The 19,250-nt window shown below is 39.2% G+C and overlaps 1 protein-coding gene across 1 annotated transcript; it reads right to left on the reverse strand.

Moving 5' to 3' along the window:
* Positions 1-2,238: 2,238 nt before the first annotated feature.
* LOC135473812 (organic cation transporter protein-like) lies at positions 2,239-15,881 on the reverse strand. The gene is made up of 11 exons (XM_064753719.1): positions 15,779-15,881; positions 13,888-14,276; positions 12,427-12,658; positions 11,501-11,690; positions 11,006-11,138; positions 9,071-9,171; positions 8,611-8,745; positions 8,144-8,226; positions 5,555-5,675; positions 3,877-3,949; positions 2,239-2,621 (listed from the first exon to the last, which is right to left on the reverse strand). Exons 2-11 carry the CDS (start codon positions 14,185-14,187, stop codon positions 2,427-2,429), a joined length of 1,563 nt encoding a protein of 520 aa, XP_064609789.1. The 5' UTR covers positions 14,188-14,276; positions 15,779-15,881; the 3' UTR covers positions 2,239-2,426.
* Between the last annotated feature and the right edge of the window lie 3,369 nt (positions 15,882-19,250).

Here is a 19,250-nt window from a genome sequence, read left to right on the forward strand (position 1 = left end):
AAACTCACTTTTGAACATAATTTCCATTCATTCCAAGAAACTCAGCACAAGACCATCCACCAACAAGTTGAAACTCACTTTTGAACAGGATTTCCATTCACTCCATGAAACTGAGCACAAGACCTTCCACCAACAAGTTGAAACTCATTTTTGAACAGGATTTCCATTCATTTCATGAAACTCATTCCTAGGATTTCCACCAAAGGAAACTCACTCAATATAGGGTATCCACTCATCATTATTCTAATCACTGGGAGGCAATTTTTCTCAATCACAACATACCTGTATACTTCCATTCTAGAAAAATCCAGTTTTTATATTCAAGTTTTCACTCCACAAAATCCACCTGTAGATTATAGTACACATACAAGACTTACATCCAGGTGACTTATGTTCATTCTAATTTGAATGTCAAACAAATCCATTGATTTCAGGTCCATTTCTGGGTTTGTGTGGAAGATTCTCGAGGCAGGATGCAAGCTGCATTTTTGTCTTATACGTTAATTTAGTTACAATAAGAAAAATATCCTCACAAAAAAATTATGTTAATAAGGTACAGACCAAAGTCTAATGACTAACTGTATGATATTCCACTGACAACATATTGGATGATTAACACTAAACTGAAATTACAGTGAAAAAAAAAAATGAGTCCATTGTATTCAAACATATGCCATTAGAATTCATACGTGACAAACCTTACCTGAAGAGTCATTAAAAACTGTAACGATTGTCATTAATCTGTAACAATTGTCATTAATCTGTAGAAAAATAGAATGATATGTCAAATATCCAGCCCCATCTTGTAGTGTACGTCAAGACAATTACACTATACTGTCATTAGGATATGATTCTTACTAAGATATTTATGTATAAATTGGACAGTATAAATTGGACAGTACAATATTGTGTATTTACGTATGTTATAATGCATACACATAAATATTGGTCAGATAAACACAAGGTATTTGAGAATATGGAAGTGACCTCAGCCAAAGTCAAAACCAAACAAAATATGTGTGCAAATCAGCACTACTCCCGTAACTTCAAATAAAACCTTACAGCTCATACAATCCAATTCTTAGCAGATTGTGAGATTCTGCCTACAGAACACCTTATGAAAATCACTAGCACTCTAACAATCAGGCAAAATGTTCAAACACTGTCACTGACAAACTTTTAGATCATTTACTGGCACAAAAGTAAAAGTTCACATCTGAACAAAAAAAAATTCTTTTGAGATTACTTAATACAGATCATATAATATGTTAAAAAATAAAAGATAAAGAAATCATAAAGTAAAATAACAAAAAAAACCCCCAAAAAACAAACCAAAAAAACAAACAAATAAATAACTATACATAAGACTGCAGTTTCATCATGCTAATACACATATATATGATGAGGATTTGCTTATAATTAATTCTTTGATGACTAAATTAAATCCCAGGCTTCCTTTACATGAGTGGCCGAGGTGTTTAGCGCAGTCTCTTACCAATACGGTCGCTGTGAGTTCAAGTCCGGCTCATGCTGGCTTTCGCTCTTGTCGTATAAGTGAATTATTCTTGAATATGACGTAAAACATCACAAAAAATATATATATACATATACAATCCTTTACATGAATTGAGTTTAGAGTTGAACAAGGAATATCAGAAGAACAGAGCAGTTTAACTTTTACTCATGCTGGCACTTTCCCAGATCTGCACAATAGTTGGCCTTATTTTGCAACAGCGAGGTTTGTAATTTTAACAAAATTGTAACACCAGAAGTCAAAACCATCTTCAACACAAATATCTTCATCCTTAAAGCACTAACAGAGAAGAAGTACTAAGACTGAGTGATTAAATGATTGCTTGTTAATGCCACTTCTACGGGTGGTGCAAACTGTACTGCCTGGTGTAAACCACTGACCTCTGCAGAGATTCTAATAAATTTTCTCACTTTTGATGCAAAGACATGCACATCACATTGGTGGAAGACAAGTGGTTGTCAGTGAACATCAGACTGTACAAAAAGCACCCATGATGAATGGCCCACAAACCATTAGACAAGGGGAAAATCTACGGATTTTATGTCTGGGGCCCGGTTTCACAAAGCACTCTTTAACGTTACGTTCACTTAACTACCATGGCAACCAGTACTGTAGGCATTACATCATCATGGTAGTTGCGAGCTTGTAACGTTAAGAGAGCTTCGTGATATCGGGCCCTGGACCAGAAGTACCATGGACGTGGGCTTGGAGTTTTTGACATGGAGCCCCCTAAAATATTTCCTGACTCACAATATTTTGATAATCTGAAGTTTAATACTTAACGTCTGCATGTCCATTGCAAAACAAGCACACATGCTTACTTCTCAGAAGCAGAAAGAAATGGCAAACAAAAAGAAATTGTGTATTAAAATTGTTTTTGTAGGAATCTTGATTAGACATCAATCTCCTCCAGATCTGGATTCTCATTGGCTGAAGCTGTGATCAGGTGACCGTTTGTCGTGTCATGTTTGTGTAACTGATCGGGAAGAGGTGTCTTATTAGTCTCTGGGAGGGTCAGGCAGAGAGCAGCACACACTAGGGCACATGCTCCAAATACAGCATATGGGATGAACTCTCCATAACTCCCCTGCAACAATAAATATCTGGATGATTTATTTATTTATTTGATTGGTGTTTTACGCAGTATTCAAGAATATTTCACTTACATGCCGGCGGCCGGCATTATGGTGGGTGGCAACCGGGCAGAGCCCGGGGGAAACCCACGACCATCCGCAGGTTGCTGGCACACCTTCCCTTGTACGGTTGGAGAGGAAGCCAGCATGAGCTGGACTTGAACTCACAGTGACCGCATTGAGGAGAGACTCCCGGGTCATTACGCTGCGCTAGCACGTTAACCAACTGAGCCACGGAGGCCCCAATATCTGGATGAATTCCTGAAAACAATGGATCTTCTCACTGAAAATGCGAACAAATTTCAAAGTTTGCAATTAAAGTTGAAGGGGTTAATTTTAAGTCAAATTTCAGCTTACTAGATTGTGTCAAAACAAGTGATTTGCATGCTAAGGGAGATAATTCTGTGACTGAATAGAACATGGTTTTCACTTGTACCAGATATCCTAGGCCAAAATGATGAAAAGTGACTTAGCAAGAGTTGTCAAAATTTTCATCTTAATACCAGTTTTAGGATTTGATAAAGAAACACTACTTAAACAGAACTAAAGTTAATGCCAAAATTAATATACTGTTAATATACGACTTAGCCAAGACGTACTTGGAATTTTCCACATACAACGGTCAGCATAAACCACTGAATGAGTGAGTGAATGAGTGCTTGGGGTTTAACGTCGTACTTAACAATTTTTGAGTCATATGACGATTAAGGAATCCTTGGAATGTACGTAATATGCCTTTGTTGCAGGGCGGATTTCTTCCGCTCTTTTATCTAGTGCTGCTTCACTGAGACGACTTACCGAAGGCAAGTAAACCTCCCAGCCCGAGCCATTATACTGATATGTGTCAACCAGTTGTTGCACTATCCTCTTCATGCTGGACACCAAGCCAGGAAGTTACAACTTCCTCTTTTTTTTTAAAGTCTTAGTTGTGACTCGACCCAGGATTGACAGTGAACCTACTGCTCCCGAAGCAGATGCTCAACATAAACCATCGACCTTTGGCATGTAACAGAAAAAACTTTCCCGCATGTGACATACATCAACACGCATGCCATAATGGCGGAAAACAGGTGGTCTTCTACAAATGTTTGACAGCATGAACAGCCATATAGAAGCGTCGGTTGCTCATTGTCACCAAGGCCTCTACGAACATAGCGAGCAGGGGAATGTACAAAATCCTTGTCCACTGCTGATTGGCGCAAGTCTTACCAAGAACACCAGCTGTGGAGCTACAATCCCTCCAATCCGGGATGACATAGAGCACGATCCCACACCAATGTTTCTAAAATGCAAATGACGCACATCAGTTAACATGTAAAATAGGTTGCTTGGTGCTCAAACTGGGCACTCTGTGTATTTGTATGTTTGTTTTGGGATTGATGTACAGGGTTCCCATCCATGATTTCTCACTGACAATGTTGTGCAAGAACTTCCTGGGACCCAATATCCTAAATTTCCCCTCTCCAGCTGTAAGTGGGAAGGTATTCCAGCAACCTGCGGACGGGCTCTGCTCGGTTTCCTCCCACCATAATACTGGCCCGTCGTCGTATTAGTGAAATATTCTTCAGTATGGCATAAAACACCAATCAAATATATAAATAAATTTCACACTAATTTCAAGGAGGATCATTCAAATCTATTACCAAAATTCACGCACTTCACTGGTTTTATTAAGGTTTATGGGAAGCCTTTTTGTAGCATTCAGCATTACATATATTTCACTAAAATCCTGATGGAGTTTCTTTGAAGCAATCAGGTCTCACTGATTAACATCACTGCCATGACGTTTCACCGTCTAGTAGTATATTAACACCAAGACCAAAAATAGCTGGAGTGCTCGTTGTCATGATAGGCACACAACACGCAAGCAAGTACAAATTGCCAAGTTTAAGACTGGGACACAGTATTCAACTTGTTCATAGACAGTATAGCCAGATCCTAACCTTAAATCCTACGCCCCCTGTGGCTCAGGGATTCATGGACAGTCGGCGTATGATACACTGACCGTCCTGAGGACCATATGCCGAGTAAGTGAGTGCTTGGGGTTTAATTTCGTACTCATATGAGCCATTATACTGATTATACTGATACGGGTCAACCAGTCGTTGCACTATCCCCTTCATCCTGAACCCCAAGCGAGGACCTTTTTTAAAGTCTTAGGTGTGACTCGATCAAGGATTGATCCTGGATCTACCGGTCCTGAAGCGGACGCTCTACCAACTGTGCTATCCGGGCCGGTTGCCCCATATGCCGAGTGTGTTCCCTTCCCTACATGGATGGTCATGCGATCCTTCGGCCATCATGCTCAGATGATACGCATCAGAGTTTATTAGCATTATTATGAAGTACCTTTTTTTTGGGCACACAGGCCATTTGGTCGTAAACGCACTGAAGTGCTAAGTCCAGTCATGTCAACATGTTTGATATACACTGATGGGCTCTGCCATTTTTTTTTTCTCTATTGGAAAGCTTTGCCATTTTTTTTTCTCTATTGGAAAGCTTTGAGAAAAACTAGTGCCGTTTTATTGGATTCAGAAGAACCCTGACATCACACAGTCATCAAAGATTCACTGGGAAGTACATGTACATGTAACTCTAAACTGATACTAGTAACTGTATGTATACTATAATGGGTAATGTTGTAAAATTCTATGCCGCTGGGGGCGTCATGATCATCATCTACATAGATGACGATCGGAGAATGCGTGGATGGTCATAGCGATTTGCTCACTATTGGCGGATCATTCACGTTTAGTCTACGTATCATACGCCGGCTATCAAACCACTGTGGGTGGAGGATTTAAAGTTAGCATCTGGTTACACTGAGCAACACAGAACATATAATGGTAATAAGACAAACATTACATTCTTTAAAAAAAAATGATACCTTATAACAGTGGGGAAAATTTCAGCAGAGAACACCTGCACAGCTGCCCAAGCCCCGGCTATCCCAAATTTCCCCAACATGGCAGAGGTCAACATGGCTGCCGGCCATGGGGTGGCTTTATCTGTAAACAATGTGGAATAAGACGCTGTCTCTATAGCAACAAGTACAGACTTCTTAAAATCTGGTTTCTGGGTTATGGAATTCTATAGAATGTAAAATTACAACTTGATCCTTTATAATATGAGCGTTTTAAACTATACCTTTATTTTACAATAACAGTTTATGGGCGGTGGATAACAGAATGCCCGAGGTATTTTAGCAACATTTGGCAATTTACTGATAAACATTCCCTAGTGTGATGTACAAACTTACATGTAATATATTCGCAGAAGGTTAAAGTGATTTTCGGTAAAAGTTAGACCAAAAGTTAGGCCTAAAATGAGAGGAATCCACAAATTCCCAGTCCACAGCATTGTGTATGCTTACAGTGTTAGAAGACCATTAATCTAACCACAAGTTTCCCCCTTACACAAAACAAACAAATCTTTTTTATGGTCAGGACTGAAGTTAATACCAAGATAGAAGGTTTCTATGCTGATACACTTTTTGAACAGCTGAACCATAAAGGATTTGTCAGTCGATGTACAACATGGCGAAAATGAAGAGAGTTTCGAGATCAAGCTCTTAGGTTCGCTAAAGCTAAACGCAGTCTTACTGTATCATATGACTTGTCGAAAATAGTAGGCAATCTTTGCTGACATTAATTTACCAATCATCTGTCACACCACAAAAGACACCTCTTTCCTTCTTAATTTCACAAACGTTCAGCTCCTCAGATTTCTCCATCATTCTTCTACTCAACATAACTTTTTGTAAAACATTTTCCAGGCACCCAAATATAATCCAAAAACACTTTCGACAGGTCAAGTGATACAGTAGAATTTTTTTTTACCTTTACTGATACAGGAGTTCAGACTCGAAACTCCCCTACTGCACACTGCTGGTTGATGGACTGATTATTGTGTATTGCCAAACTCAAAAATTTCCCACTTGTACCAATGATGGTCAGTTTAATAGGCTGAGGAAACTGGATTGTCTGGGGTAAAACCACCGAACCTTTGACATGTTACTGACAAACATTTTCCAGGATTGAACTTGCATGTCATGAATTCATAATTTAAAAGGAGAAGAAACTTAATAAAAACATGACGCTATAGGCTGAAAAGAGCATATTTTTTTTCTATCTGGTGGTGCCTGCTGCATAATTCTGTGATTTTTCCTTGCCATACATGTAACGGCAATGCTGGCATAAACAGACCAGCTATCAAGGATGATGATATCACAACCCGTACTTACTGTATACCACTAGCAGTAGAATAGCTCTACATGACTGACCAGCTATCAAGGATGATGATATCACAACCTATTCTTACCGTATACCACTAGCAGTAGAATAGCTCCACATGACCGACCAGCTATCAAGGATGATGATATCACAACTCGTACTTACTGTATACCACTAGCAGTAGAATAGCTCCACATGACAGACCAGCGATCAAGGATGATGATATCACAACCCGTACTTACTGTATACCATTAGCAGTAGAACAGCTCCACATGACAGACCAGCGATCAAGGATGATGATATCACAACCTGTACTTACTGTATACCACTAGCAGTAGAATAGCTCCACATGACAGACCAGCGATCAAGGATGATGATATCACAACCTGTACTTACTGTATTACCACTAGCAGTAGAATAGCTCCACATGACAGACCAGCGATCAAGGATGATGATATCAGAACTCGTACTTACTGTATACCACTAGCAGTAGAATAGCTCTACATGACGGATCAGCTATCAAGGATGATGATATCACAACCCGTACTTAATGTATACCACTAGCAGTAGAATAGCTCCACATGACAGACCAGCTATCAAGGATGATGATATCACAACCCGTACTTACTGTATACCACTAGCAGTAGAATAGCTCTACATGACCGACCAGCTATCAAGGATGATGATATCACAACCTATTCTTACCGTATACCACTAGCAGTAGAACAGCTCCACATGACAGACCAGCTATCAAGGATGATGACATCACAACCTATTCTTACCGTATACCACTAGCAGTAGAATAGCTCCACATGACAGACCAGCTATCAAGGATGAGGATATCACAACCCGTACTTACTGTATACCACTAGCAGTAGAACAGCTCTACATGACCGACCAGCTATCAAGGATGAGGATAGCACAACCCGTACTTACTGTACACCACTAGCAGTAGAATAGCTCCACATGACAGACCAGCTATCAAGGATGATGATATCACAACCCGTACTTACTGTGTACCACTAGCAGTAGAATAGCTCTACATGACCGACCAGCTATCAAGGATGATGATATCACAACTCGTACTTACTGTATACCACTAGCAGTAGAATAGCTCTACATGACCGACCAGCTATCAAGGATGATGATATCACAACCTATTCTTATCGTATACCACTAGCAGTAGAACAGCTCCACGTGACAGACCAGCTATCAAGGATGATGATATCACAACCGTTACTTACTGTATACCACTAGCAGCAGAATAGCTCCACATGACAGACCAGCTATCAACATCAGGGCACAGGTTGTTTTTCTTCTACCAAGCCTACAGACACACAAAAGCACAGTGTTTCAATCTACTAAAAATAGAAACTTGTTCTTACAGGCTTTTTCTCCAATAACAAGTTTTTTTCAAATTATAGTAGGAACACATCTTCACAGATAAGATCTGAAATCTTTATCTGAACATTGTTAACAACACATTGTAAACACTCTGTGGAAGATTTCAAATTCAAGGGGAGTAACCATAATTTCCATGGGTAAAGGGGGTTAACTCTTCACTGAATGCATGGTTACTCTACCAGTTCAATATACTTGGGGTCTATTGTTTTCTTGAATGCAAATTTTTTCCTAATACTTTCCATAAGTTCTTATTAAATTGGGGAAAAGAGCTAGAACTAGGAGACATAACAAAAAAACAAGCATTTACCTATTGTTGACTAAGACGACCAAAATGACAGCTGGAAGCTCCACCAAACCAAGTACAAACATGTTCAGGTAGCGATCTCCTGCCAGATTTTTAACGTTCAGAGACATTCCATAATATACAGAACCACTGACAAACCTAAAAGTAAAGATTTATTTTATTTATTTATTTCACTGGTGTTTTACAACGTACTCAAGAATATTTCACTTATAAGATGGCAGCCAGCCTTGTGAGTGGAAGGAAACTAGAAAAATATAGAAGGACAAATTTCACCGGAAAGTTAGACGCATGTACCAAGGGGAGGTTACTTTGCTCTTCACCATACACAATTCTGATAGCCATCAGAATCAGCTTAAAAGCAGTTGTTCTCCCAAATGTTGTCTGTGTAACAGCATGTTAAACATGCAAACTTTTTAGTAAATAGCAAAGTTTGGAATAATGGAGTAAAGATGTTCAAACTTACCAGCCATACATCAATATCAGTGTATTCTTAGCTAGCTGCCAAGAACTACACAAGTGCCAGTAGCTGAATTTTTTCTGTTCCCTTTGCATCTTCTGTTCTCTCTGAAGAACACAGTAAAGACAACAATAATGAATAATTTATCATTTTTATAGTTGTCATTCAGTTCTTTGTTTGGAGGCTTACGACTGATCTTTCCAACTTATTTCAATCTTCTAAGGTAGGCTCATTTTTGTAGTACGGGGTCATAATTACAGTGCAGCCTCACTGGAATGCCATGTCCAACACACCACGGGGCCTCCGTGGCTCAGCTGGTTAGATCGCAAGCACAACTAATGACCAGGAGCCTCTCACCAATGCGGTTGCGCTTTGTCAGCAACCCGCAAATGGTCGTGGGTTTCCCCCAGGCTCTGCACGGTTTCCACCCACCATAATGCTGGCTGCCGTCGTATAAGCGAAATATTCATGAGTACGGCGTACAACACCAATCAAATAAATAAATAAATCAAACACACCAGGCCTGACACTACCCTCATCCCTACTCACAGTATTCCGACAATAAACCTATCCTCTTTTTGATGAAAAGTGAAGAGGTACCAACACAGGTCACACGCATTTCTGAAGCTTTTCCAATACAGCATTGTTGGGCTAGTTACCAAGTACATGTATTACAACATGGCCGCCTAATTCTAAAAACTGCTGTCACAAGTTTTGATGCTGTAAAGTATTTACTATTCGCTGGAATTTATTCTTGCAGATTTGCTCCAAAAATATTTTTGCGGGAATTAATTTTCATGTGTTTGATCAGGGGAAGGCTGGAAAAAAATCTAAAAAACTTGTTTAATATTCCTTGTTATAATATGGCTGAAATTACTCAAGCCTGTCAAAACAGAGATTGACAAGGATGGCTTTAATCCTCCTTTATTTCCTGCTGTGTCGCTAATCTTCGTAATCTGGATCAGAGATTGAAACAATGGGGATGGATTATCACTATGTTAGAAGATTACTTTTATACCTATAGTAAGCGGTGTTCAAAGAGGTGTCACTTGTTTTCCCACCTTTGCTGAACACATTGAATCAACTGACAAAGTGATCTGTCACTTTTTGAGCAGTTCAATGCAAAAACATATGAATTAACCATTATCGGCGCAAATCTTTCATTTTTTATCAACCAACATGATTAGGTTTGTTTTCGGTTTTATTGTCATCTGTAGCCGATCAGAAACTGGTAACATTGCCGAAGGTGTCAAACGGCCATTGCGTTGTTGTACACAGTTCACAATTTGTTAAATGTTCACCCACTATTCCACAAGAAAGACTCAGCCAATAAGATATTGTGTACTGAAGCAATATTGATTGGAAGCCAGTACGTGTTAGTATCTACTTTTCATTCATTTTAACCAAGACTGATCAAACTGAAGACGAATGAACTTCCACTTTGTTTACACCCACCGAGCCCTACTACCACAGTTTGTATATATTTGAAGCCTAATTTTCCCTCCCTACTCTTAAAATTTAGCTGGCCCACCCGTCTTTCTTATCCCAACTCCTGTCTGTCCCGTTTCACTTCATTAATTTTGCCGGAATTATTTTTCCTGGTAAACAATTGACCCTGAAACCCGCGAAAATTAAGTACTTCAATGTATTTGGGCACACTACAGCAACCATCCACACTGGAGAACATTATTACGATGAATAGTTCAATACGAAACCTTCCCGCCTAAAGTAATGCAGGATTAAGCTGCTGTAGTCTATTATTCGTTCCAGCCTTGGTGATGTCTTTGTAGGCCAACTGTTACTGTAACGTAATTCTCAACTGTTACAAAAGAAGAATGATCGGTCCAGCTTGGACCAGAGTCAAAATAATTCTAACAAAAACTACTCTTCATGTAAATCTGAAACTTCCACATATGATTTGATAGTGGATTTAACTCTTACCAGTGCATAGCTGTGAAGATTCGCTAAATCTGGCACAGGTCTCTTATTGAACTTGGCCATGCCATGAAGAATATTCTCAGCTTCTTTCACACGGCCTTTACTCAGCAACCAGCGAGGGCTTTCAGGCACAAACCTAGCAGATGCGAAAAGTGGACAACAAATTAGTACAAAACATAATTGGTCATGAATTTTCCCACGTACAGTCAGTTTTATGTGTGAAGCAAAAGGACAAAAAGTGACACTGACTCCAGTGACATTGATAAGTTGTCAAATTATCAATGTTACAAAGATCTAATGAACAGCGAGAGAAGAGGAATATAAAACAATCCTTGATCAAGGCCAGGTTTGAACCTGCTTTCTCTGAGTCCTAGTGATTGAAAGAAAAGCATCTTTACCGTGCTGCCATGAGCCACTCTCCTGCAGCTATGCTGAAGTTCAACTTGACCTCAAGAGGATATAAAAAGATAAAGAAAATCCTCCAATCAGAATGCTCACCACCAAGAAAGGAGAACTGGTATCCCACACACAGCTGTTGCTATGGTAACATGTCGCCAGTCTCTGACTAAATATCCCCAGAGGCCAAGGCTCATCACACCCACTGCCCAGAAGCCTATACACCCACAGAAAGTCCGCCAGCGTGGGGTCACAAACTCCAGGGGAAGGACAAAGTTCACAACCATAACACCTGGCAAAAAAAAAAAATAAATAAATAAATGAAAAAGAAAAAAAGGTTTACATATCTTCACAATTTTCCTAGTATTTCTGAATTAGCTTAAACAGGATTTCAAACGTAACACTCTCCTGTTTCTCCAAACATACATGTTTAAGTAAATGACATTAAGGACAATAAGAAGTTTCATGTTTAAATGCCATATGACTGACTGAAAAACACACACAAATCATATACCATATATCTTACAGATTTATTATATGCTTGTTTTAAACTCCAGGCAACCAGCAACTGGCTTATCCCCATATGTCACAGACTGCCAAGTACAGTATTTCACCTAAAGACTGGTATGAACTTTCAAAAACATGTAATGGCCTTAAAATGATTCTTTTGATGGCAACTCTTTAAGTTTTTCTGATAAAACTTTTATCAAACTTCACAAAAGGCTCTTAAGTGGCCCTATACAGTAGATAAATCAATCAGCATCAACAATTTTAAAACCTTTAAAATGCATGACCCAACCGATCAGAATCAAGCAAAATGTTTCAGCATAAAAACGATAAACTTTTAAAATGAATTACAGTATCCCTAACAGCATCCACAATTTTAAACCCTTTAAAATGCATGACCCAACCTGGTATACAGCTTGGATCGCGACTTTTGCTGCATTCATGTGAGGCAATTGTTCTGACCACTCGATCCATACCAAGAGGTCATTATCCTAAATATGAGCACATTCGTAATTACTGACCTCCTATACAGGCTCCAATGATAACTCTCATGGCCGTATAAACACACCAGGATGGGGAAAACGCGCTTGCGGACCAGAATATCAACAGTAGAGTGTAAGTGATGAAGAGCAGTTTGCGACGTCCAAAGAGATCAGCCAGCTGTCCTGTGATGAGAGCGCCAAGGAGCACTCCGGCCATCTGAAGGGAGGTAATAAGGTCTGGAATGTATGACTGTTCACAGATCAGGTGCCACTGGAAGAAAAAAAAAAATATATATTTTTATTGTTATTCTTTTTTTGAATTATTATAATTATTTAATACTGTTTTAAGACTTTATCTATTTCAATACTCCCGGAGCACACTTCATCTTGGATGCTAGTTTATATATTTGATTGGTGTATTCAAGAATAGCTGACTTAAGAAATGATGATTTTCTTCTTGGCTAGTGTTATGTATCTCTCATGTTAGATGTGCACACACTGTTGTACATGTATTTAGTAGGAACACTAAAGAGCATGTATAACAACAGAATTAAATGAATATGGCGGTGGTAACTTTTATAGGTGAAAGTTGATTTGAATTTGTTTGTTGACTGTAAATTTCACTATTATTTACATTAATTATATTTGACATTTATTAAGATGCATTGTCCATGGTTGATTTTCATTTATTTATTCATTTGACTGGTGTTTCACTCAAGAATACTTTACTTTATACTATGGCAGGCATCATTATGGTGTGAGGAAACCACACAGAGTCTAGGGGAAACCACACAGAGTCCAGAGGAAACCAAACAGAGCCCAGAGGAAACCACACAGAGCCCAGAGGAAACCACAGAGCCCAGAGGAAACCCACAAGAGCTGGATGTATACTCACGGCCACCACATTGTGGAGAGGTTTTTGAATTAGTGTGAACATGCCAGCCACTCAGCTGCAGAAGCCACTACTGATTTTTATGTATTTTATGTATTTATTTGATTGGTGTTTTACACCATACTCAAGAATATTTCACTTATACGATGGCGGCCAGCATTACAGTGGGTGAAAACCAGGCAGAGCATGGGGGGAAACCACGACCATCCGCAAGTTGCTGGCAGACCTTCCCACGTACAGCCAGAGAGGAAGCTGAGTTTTAGGGCACACACACACATAACCAAAAGTTTATTTGAAGAGTGATTCCACAAACTGTATTCACTCTGACACAACATGGAGTATATGTAATGTAGAATGTCTTCTACAAAACTCATTTATCTGCAAGTAACAGCTAGCACTTATGAACACTACTTCACAGTTTCTTTGATACACTCATCGGACGCAAGTTAAGATATGTTTGAGGATACACTTCTCAAATTGGGAATTGTCTTCAAAATGACAGGAACGAGATTTAAATGTTGAACACAGGTCTATATAATGCACGTAACATGTAAAGCTTGTTCTATAGCAAGATTTGACAGGTACGTGTATTACACGTCATCTGTTACCTCAGTTATAATGGAGGTGTAGGGTGCTGTGTACTGGATGTCTGGGCAAATGACACACTCCGACGCGTTCTGACCAGATGCTTGGGAAAGGTTGCTAACGGTAATGTTATCACCTGGGCACGTCCATTTTGAGCTGGCTCCAGTCAGCACAGGTAACAACATGGCCCATGCAACTGGTGTCTCAAACAGGCTGACCAGTATGAAGATGCGGACCTGATAGGGTCCAAAACCACCAGACTGTACCAAGATTTCCTCATACTCCGTAGCTGTGCTCTCCTTAGATTTGGTGTGTCCGGGCATGGCTATTTTGTAGACGTACCAACCAGCAGCAAAACAGACATCAAAAGTGTCCGGTCAAAGATGACTAAAGTCTATGGTCATGGCTTCTTCTGGAAACATAAAACAAACTATCACACTGAGTAAATAGGGCATAAAATTGCACTAGTGGATTGGTTAGTAATGCTGAATTAGCTGTTCAAACTACAGGATTGTGTGATATAATACAATAAGTGAATGAACATGGTTTAATGCCAATTCAGCAGTATCCCAGCCATACTGAGGCAAGGAAAAATGACATCCTAGAGTTAGGTGGTCAGGCTGATTGACTGACTGACTGATGTGATTGACTGATTGGTCTGATTGACTGACTGGTCAATCACTGGTCTGATTGACTGATTGGTCTGATTGACTGATGCTTTACTCAAGAATGTTTCATTTACATTTTGTATGTAACGCCAGTCACCTTCATGAGTGAAGGAAACATTCCAAAGTTTGGTGAAACTGGATTCTAACATGCAACCTCATGGATCACAGGCATGGATGGTTGGAGTGTCCTAACACTTAGAGCAACGGAGCCAGAAGCTGTTCAAATTACATTATTTTTTTTACCATGTGTTCAGAGCACAAGGTCGGATGGCAACTAAGAACCTTGTGCTTGTACTGCAAAGTTGGTTGGTAACCAAAAACCATGTGATTGTAACAAAAGTTTGGTTGGTAACAAAAATACCATGCGTTCAGGCCACAATCTGGTACCATTTAGTAACCAAGAAGCATGTCAACTAGATGTGTATGCAAGACTGGTTACAAACAGCCATCTTTTCAGACTGCAAGACTGGTCTGAAACCAAGAACCTGTAATTCAGACACAGGACAGGTTGGTAAACTAGAACCAGTTTTTCAAACACAGCACTAACTGATAACCTAGAACCAGTCGTTCAGACACAGGACTGGTTGATACCCTGGAACCAGTCGTTCAGACACAGGACTGGTTGATACCCTAGAACCAGTTGTCCAGACACAGGACTAGCTGATAACCTAGAACTAGTTGTCCAGACACAGGGCTTGCTGAAAACTAGAACCAGTTGTTCAGGCACAGGACTTGCCGATAAACTAGAACCAGTTGTTCAGACACAGGACTTGTTGATAAACTAGAACCAGTTGTTCACACAAAAGACTGGTAAGTGAGAGGTAGTAAATCAGAAAACAGGAGAGACTAGTAACCTACAGTACAACCAGTGTACAGGACACAGGAGATGCCAGCTGCTATGACCCAGGCTGTGCAGACTACAATCAGCACAAGCTGGTTACCTACAATCAGCAGTTAATATCACTGAACAGTCTAGGACTTTTATTTTCATGAACATGTCACTTATGTGATGGCAGTTAGGCTGATGTGAGAGGGGAATCATCAAAACTTTTCAGGTACAAGTACCATTCAAACATTTAAAGTCTTGGGAGACCTGGGAGTAACCCAGGTCTTCACTTTACCTGTATGGCTAGCACGTTATCGACGGTCACAATTTTCCATCCATAGGGGTAAAAGCAACAGAAGCAACGTAATGCATGTGAGCACCCTAGATGAGGGTTGAAAAAGCAGAAACTAGCAGAATTACCTCTTATGAGATTCGACTCGCAATTCCTGTGTCCCTATATAGACACTGTACTGCGCTCGGAAATATCAACCTCTTCCCTGAAGTTCACAAAAGGCTCACACTGAAACCAAGGAATGCCCATTAGTATTGACACCATACTCACCAGTGTTGCTAAAATTTGAAAAAAAGGGCATTTTTCAGAGGACAAAAACCCTTAATGACCTCAAATTTCGCCCACAAAAATGCATTTTTAGAGGATGGTAAATGTCACAAAATATTATTTTCGGTGCTGAAACTTTTACAATTTTACAGTGGGATATCATCCCATGTTCCAAGCAAACCTTAAAAAACACCTTTCTCAAATCAGTAGAACTGTCAGAATCAGAAAAAATGGGCATGTTAGTTAGGACGAAATTTATGGTCATTATAGGGTATATATCATAAAATACATGTTTGTGTACTGAAACTTACATTTTTTCATTAGGATATCTTTCTAACTTTCAAACAAACCTTGAAACACTTTTCTAACATCAACAGAGCTCATCAATATGGAAAAATGTGTTACTTGGTCATGAGCAAAATCTTGTGTCCATTATCACATATATACAATATATATATTTATATATATTTATATATATATATATATATATATATATATACAGCTGGGTTGAAACCCAGCCAAAATTAGTTGGTCTTGCCCTTTAAACAATTGAAACACTAGCTTTCATATTTTGATCTGAACATCAAGCATATATTAAAATAGGCCAAACTCTGAGCCAGTCCTATACACGATGACAGAGCATTATATAAACATACACACGTATCATGCAGTACTGTCTATTGTTTGACAGGTGGCGCTCAACAACACTGCAACAAGTGTTCACTGCAGCACAGCTGTGCCAGCAAGAGCTCTAACTGCTAAAAGACGATGCATATGCACTAGTCAACAAAGCAAATCCTGTAAAAGCCCATTCTAACATCTGTCACCGAGATTTCAGCCTGTTAGCACGGTAAAGTGTGGCAGTATAACCAATAAGACATACCATTGGATAAAACACTGCAGCTGGTTTAAGAGAGTGAGAATATCTTACAAAAGACTGTGATGAGTAAATGCAATTAGCAACCAAAACTAGAAGGTTTTGTAACCCCCCTCCCCCTGCTCCCATTAACCCGTAAAGCGTGTAACAGTCAGCCAAAATATCAAAACAGAAAAACATGATCAAATGATCAATGGGACAGACTGACAGGTACCAAAATTTTACCAACTATTAAGGTTATAATAAGAAAGCCTGAAACCTAATTTGACTTAATTCTGTCAACAGACATCTTACTGACCATAAACAGAATGGACACACAGACAATAAAGCACCATAATCCTCTCAGTTAATATGGTCAACATAATGAAGTTTGAACCATGCAAATTTGAGTAAATTCTGCCCAGTAGTTTTGCCCAACACTGGACCGCAAAATCACAGTTTGTCTGTCTCTCCCCACCCCTTACTAATATATTTTATTTTTTTTATTGGTGTTTTGTGCCGTACTCAAGAATATTTCCCTTATACAATGGTGGACAGCATTATGATGAAAGGAAACCGGAGGGGGGGGGGGGGGGGGGGGGGGGGTGAGGGGGGACCAGGGGGGGGGACACACGATCACCTGAAGTTTGCTGGCAGGGCTTCACAGGTATGGCCTTATTCAAATAAGTAACCTGTTTGTTAAGTCAAACTATCTGCATACTATTGTTACTTTATGAGACTAATGGGACTTTATAGTCTGCACTGATATGATTACCTGGCTGGCTTATGGTAATACACTTTTGAGCAATTGTGAACTCTTTGTATACACATTACAGACCTAGAATCACACCTAAACAGTAACTATAGTTGTTTTCACTTGCTTTTCAGGAAATCCATCCAATACAAAAGACAATTCTCATTTAATGAACCACACCCACTGTGTAACCCCAAAAATTTCTGTCGGACAGATAACTATTTTTGTTTTAAAAGTTCAAATTTTATTTTACTAAAATTTTTTGTTTGATCTGCAGTACTTGTATCTAATATATGACAAAAGAAAAGGTATGCATGAAATGTCTGATGATGAAAACACTACAAAGCTATCTGTTCTGAGGAACACGGTTACATGTGCTGCATGACGGAAACAGCAGCTGCAACATGTCACAAATATTAGATTTGTCTTGTATTCAGCCCCTTGGTTAAGTACATATAAGTGAATAGGTAAAAGACAGGATGTTAAAACTTTGACTGAAAGATTGTTTAAATAACACTGACGTAAAAAAAAGAAAAAAATGGAGACATAAATTTAAAACTGTTCTTTTTTAACGTTCACAACTGGTACATCCTGTGCAGATTGTTCTGGTGTCTAACATGCCATAGTTTTTGGTTTAATATTAATACAGCGCAAAACATTTCTCAGAATATCACTGTTTATTTCCCTATATCTTTCATTGTTATCTTGCAACTCAGCGTAAGCTTCCTACTGCTCCATACAAGTGAATTGCTTGGATGTTTGCAGTCTTGAATAAATAAAATGAAAAATAATGGATGCTATGCTGATAGTGTGCTATGCCTGGTAATAACTGGAAATCACACCATCGGAACAATCTGCACCTTTGAATGTCACTAAAGCATATAGTTTTGGACTTTTGTCGCTGTGCAGCAGTGTTGTGTTATCCGTCATGTTATCAAAAAAAAAAAATTATTCAGCTCTGAATATGCCCCTAAAACGTGTAGGCGCCCATGAAGCATATGTATGTAGATACAAATCCTATAGGCATGAGTTAAAGTCCACAAAAGCTTGGTACCAGTCACAAGGGCTAGAATCTAGTCTGCAAACAATATATATGCCATATACAAGCCTCCTACATATATGTATGAGAAATAAAGGTATGAAACAACTTTCACCTGGCACCACACAATGTCTCTCTAAAATTTAACAAAAAGGCTTCAATCTCCACCTTCGTCGTCATATGACTGAAAAATTGTTGAGCACGACGTTAAACCCCAAGCACTCACTCACTCACTCAATCTCCACCTTTTCCACTCAATCATTTGTATTTTGTCCCAGCGGCAGTTATACCTGTTATCTGAGCCCACGAGACATCAGCCGTCATACTCCTCACAGCGCACAAGTCGCTCTTTACCTTTCGCTTTACATCAATGCCACCCACAGATAAGCTTGACTTTTAGAGTCTGTGAGACAGACGTAGGCTTGATTAGGCTTAGCCTCATCACTTAGTCTCCTCCCGCAGAATTATTTAACCAGCATTCATCAATAAAATTGTTTCAGGTTTGGTTAGAATCATGGTAATTGTACATACTTTAAATAAAGAGAATGCACGTGTATAAAGTATTATTAGAGACAAAGGCTGAGATGGATCGTTTTTTTTTTTTTTGTCTGACAACACTTCCTGCCTCATCATCGTGACCCCAGTGACCTTGACTTTGTTCCACATTTCTGTACAAACTTTGCT

This window comes from Liolophura sinensis, chromosome 8 (genome assembly GCF_032854445.1).
Source record: "Liolophura sinensis isolate JHLJ2023 chromosome 8, CUHK_Ljap_v2, whole genome shotgun sequence".
In the NCBI taxonomy this organism is placed as follows: Eukaryota; Metazoa; Mollusca; class Polyplacophora; order Chitonida; family Chitonidae; genus Liolophura; species Liolophura sinensis.

Bases quoted from the DNA above. Each gene is read 5' to 3' on its own strand.
- LOC135473812 (XM_064753719.1), bottom strand. From the start codon at position 14,187: ATGCCCGGACACACCAAATCTAAGGAGAGCACAGCTACGGAGTATGAG. The intron at 12,659-13,887 runs GTAACAGATGAC...TTTTTCTTCCAG, and splicing joins ACACCTCCATTATAACTGAG to TGGCACCTGATCTGTGAACA. The intron at 8,227-8,610 runs GTAAATGCTTGT...GTGTGTCTGTAG, and splicing joins GTCGTCTTAGTCAACAATAG to GCTTGGTAGAAGAAAAACAA.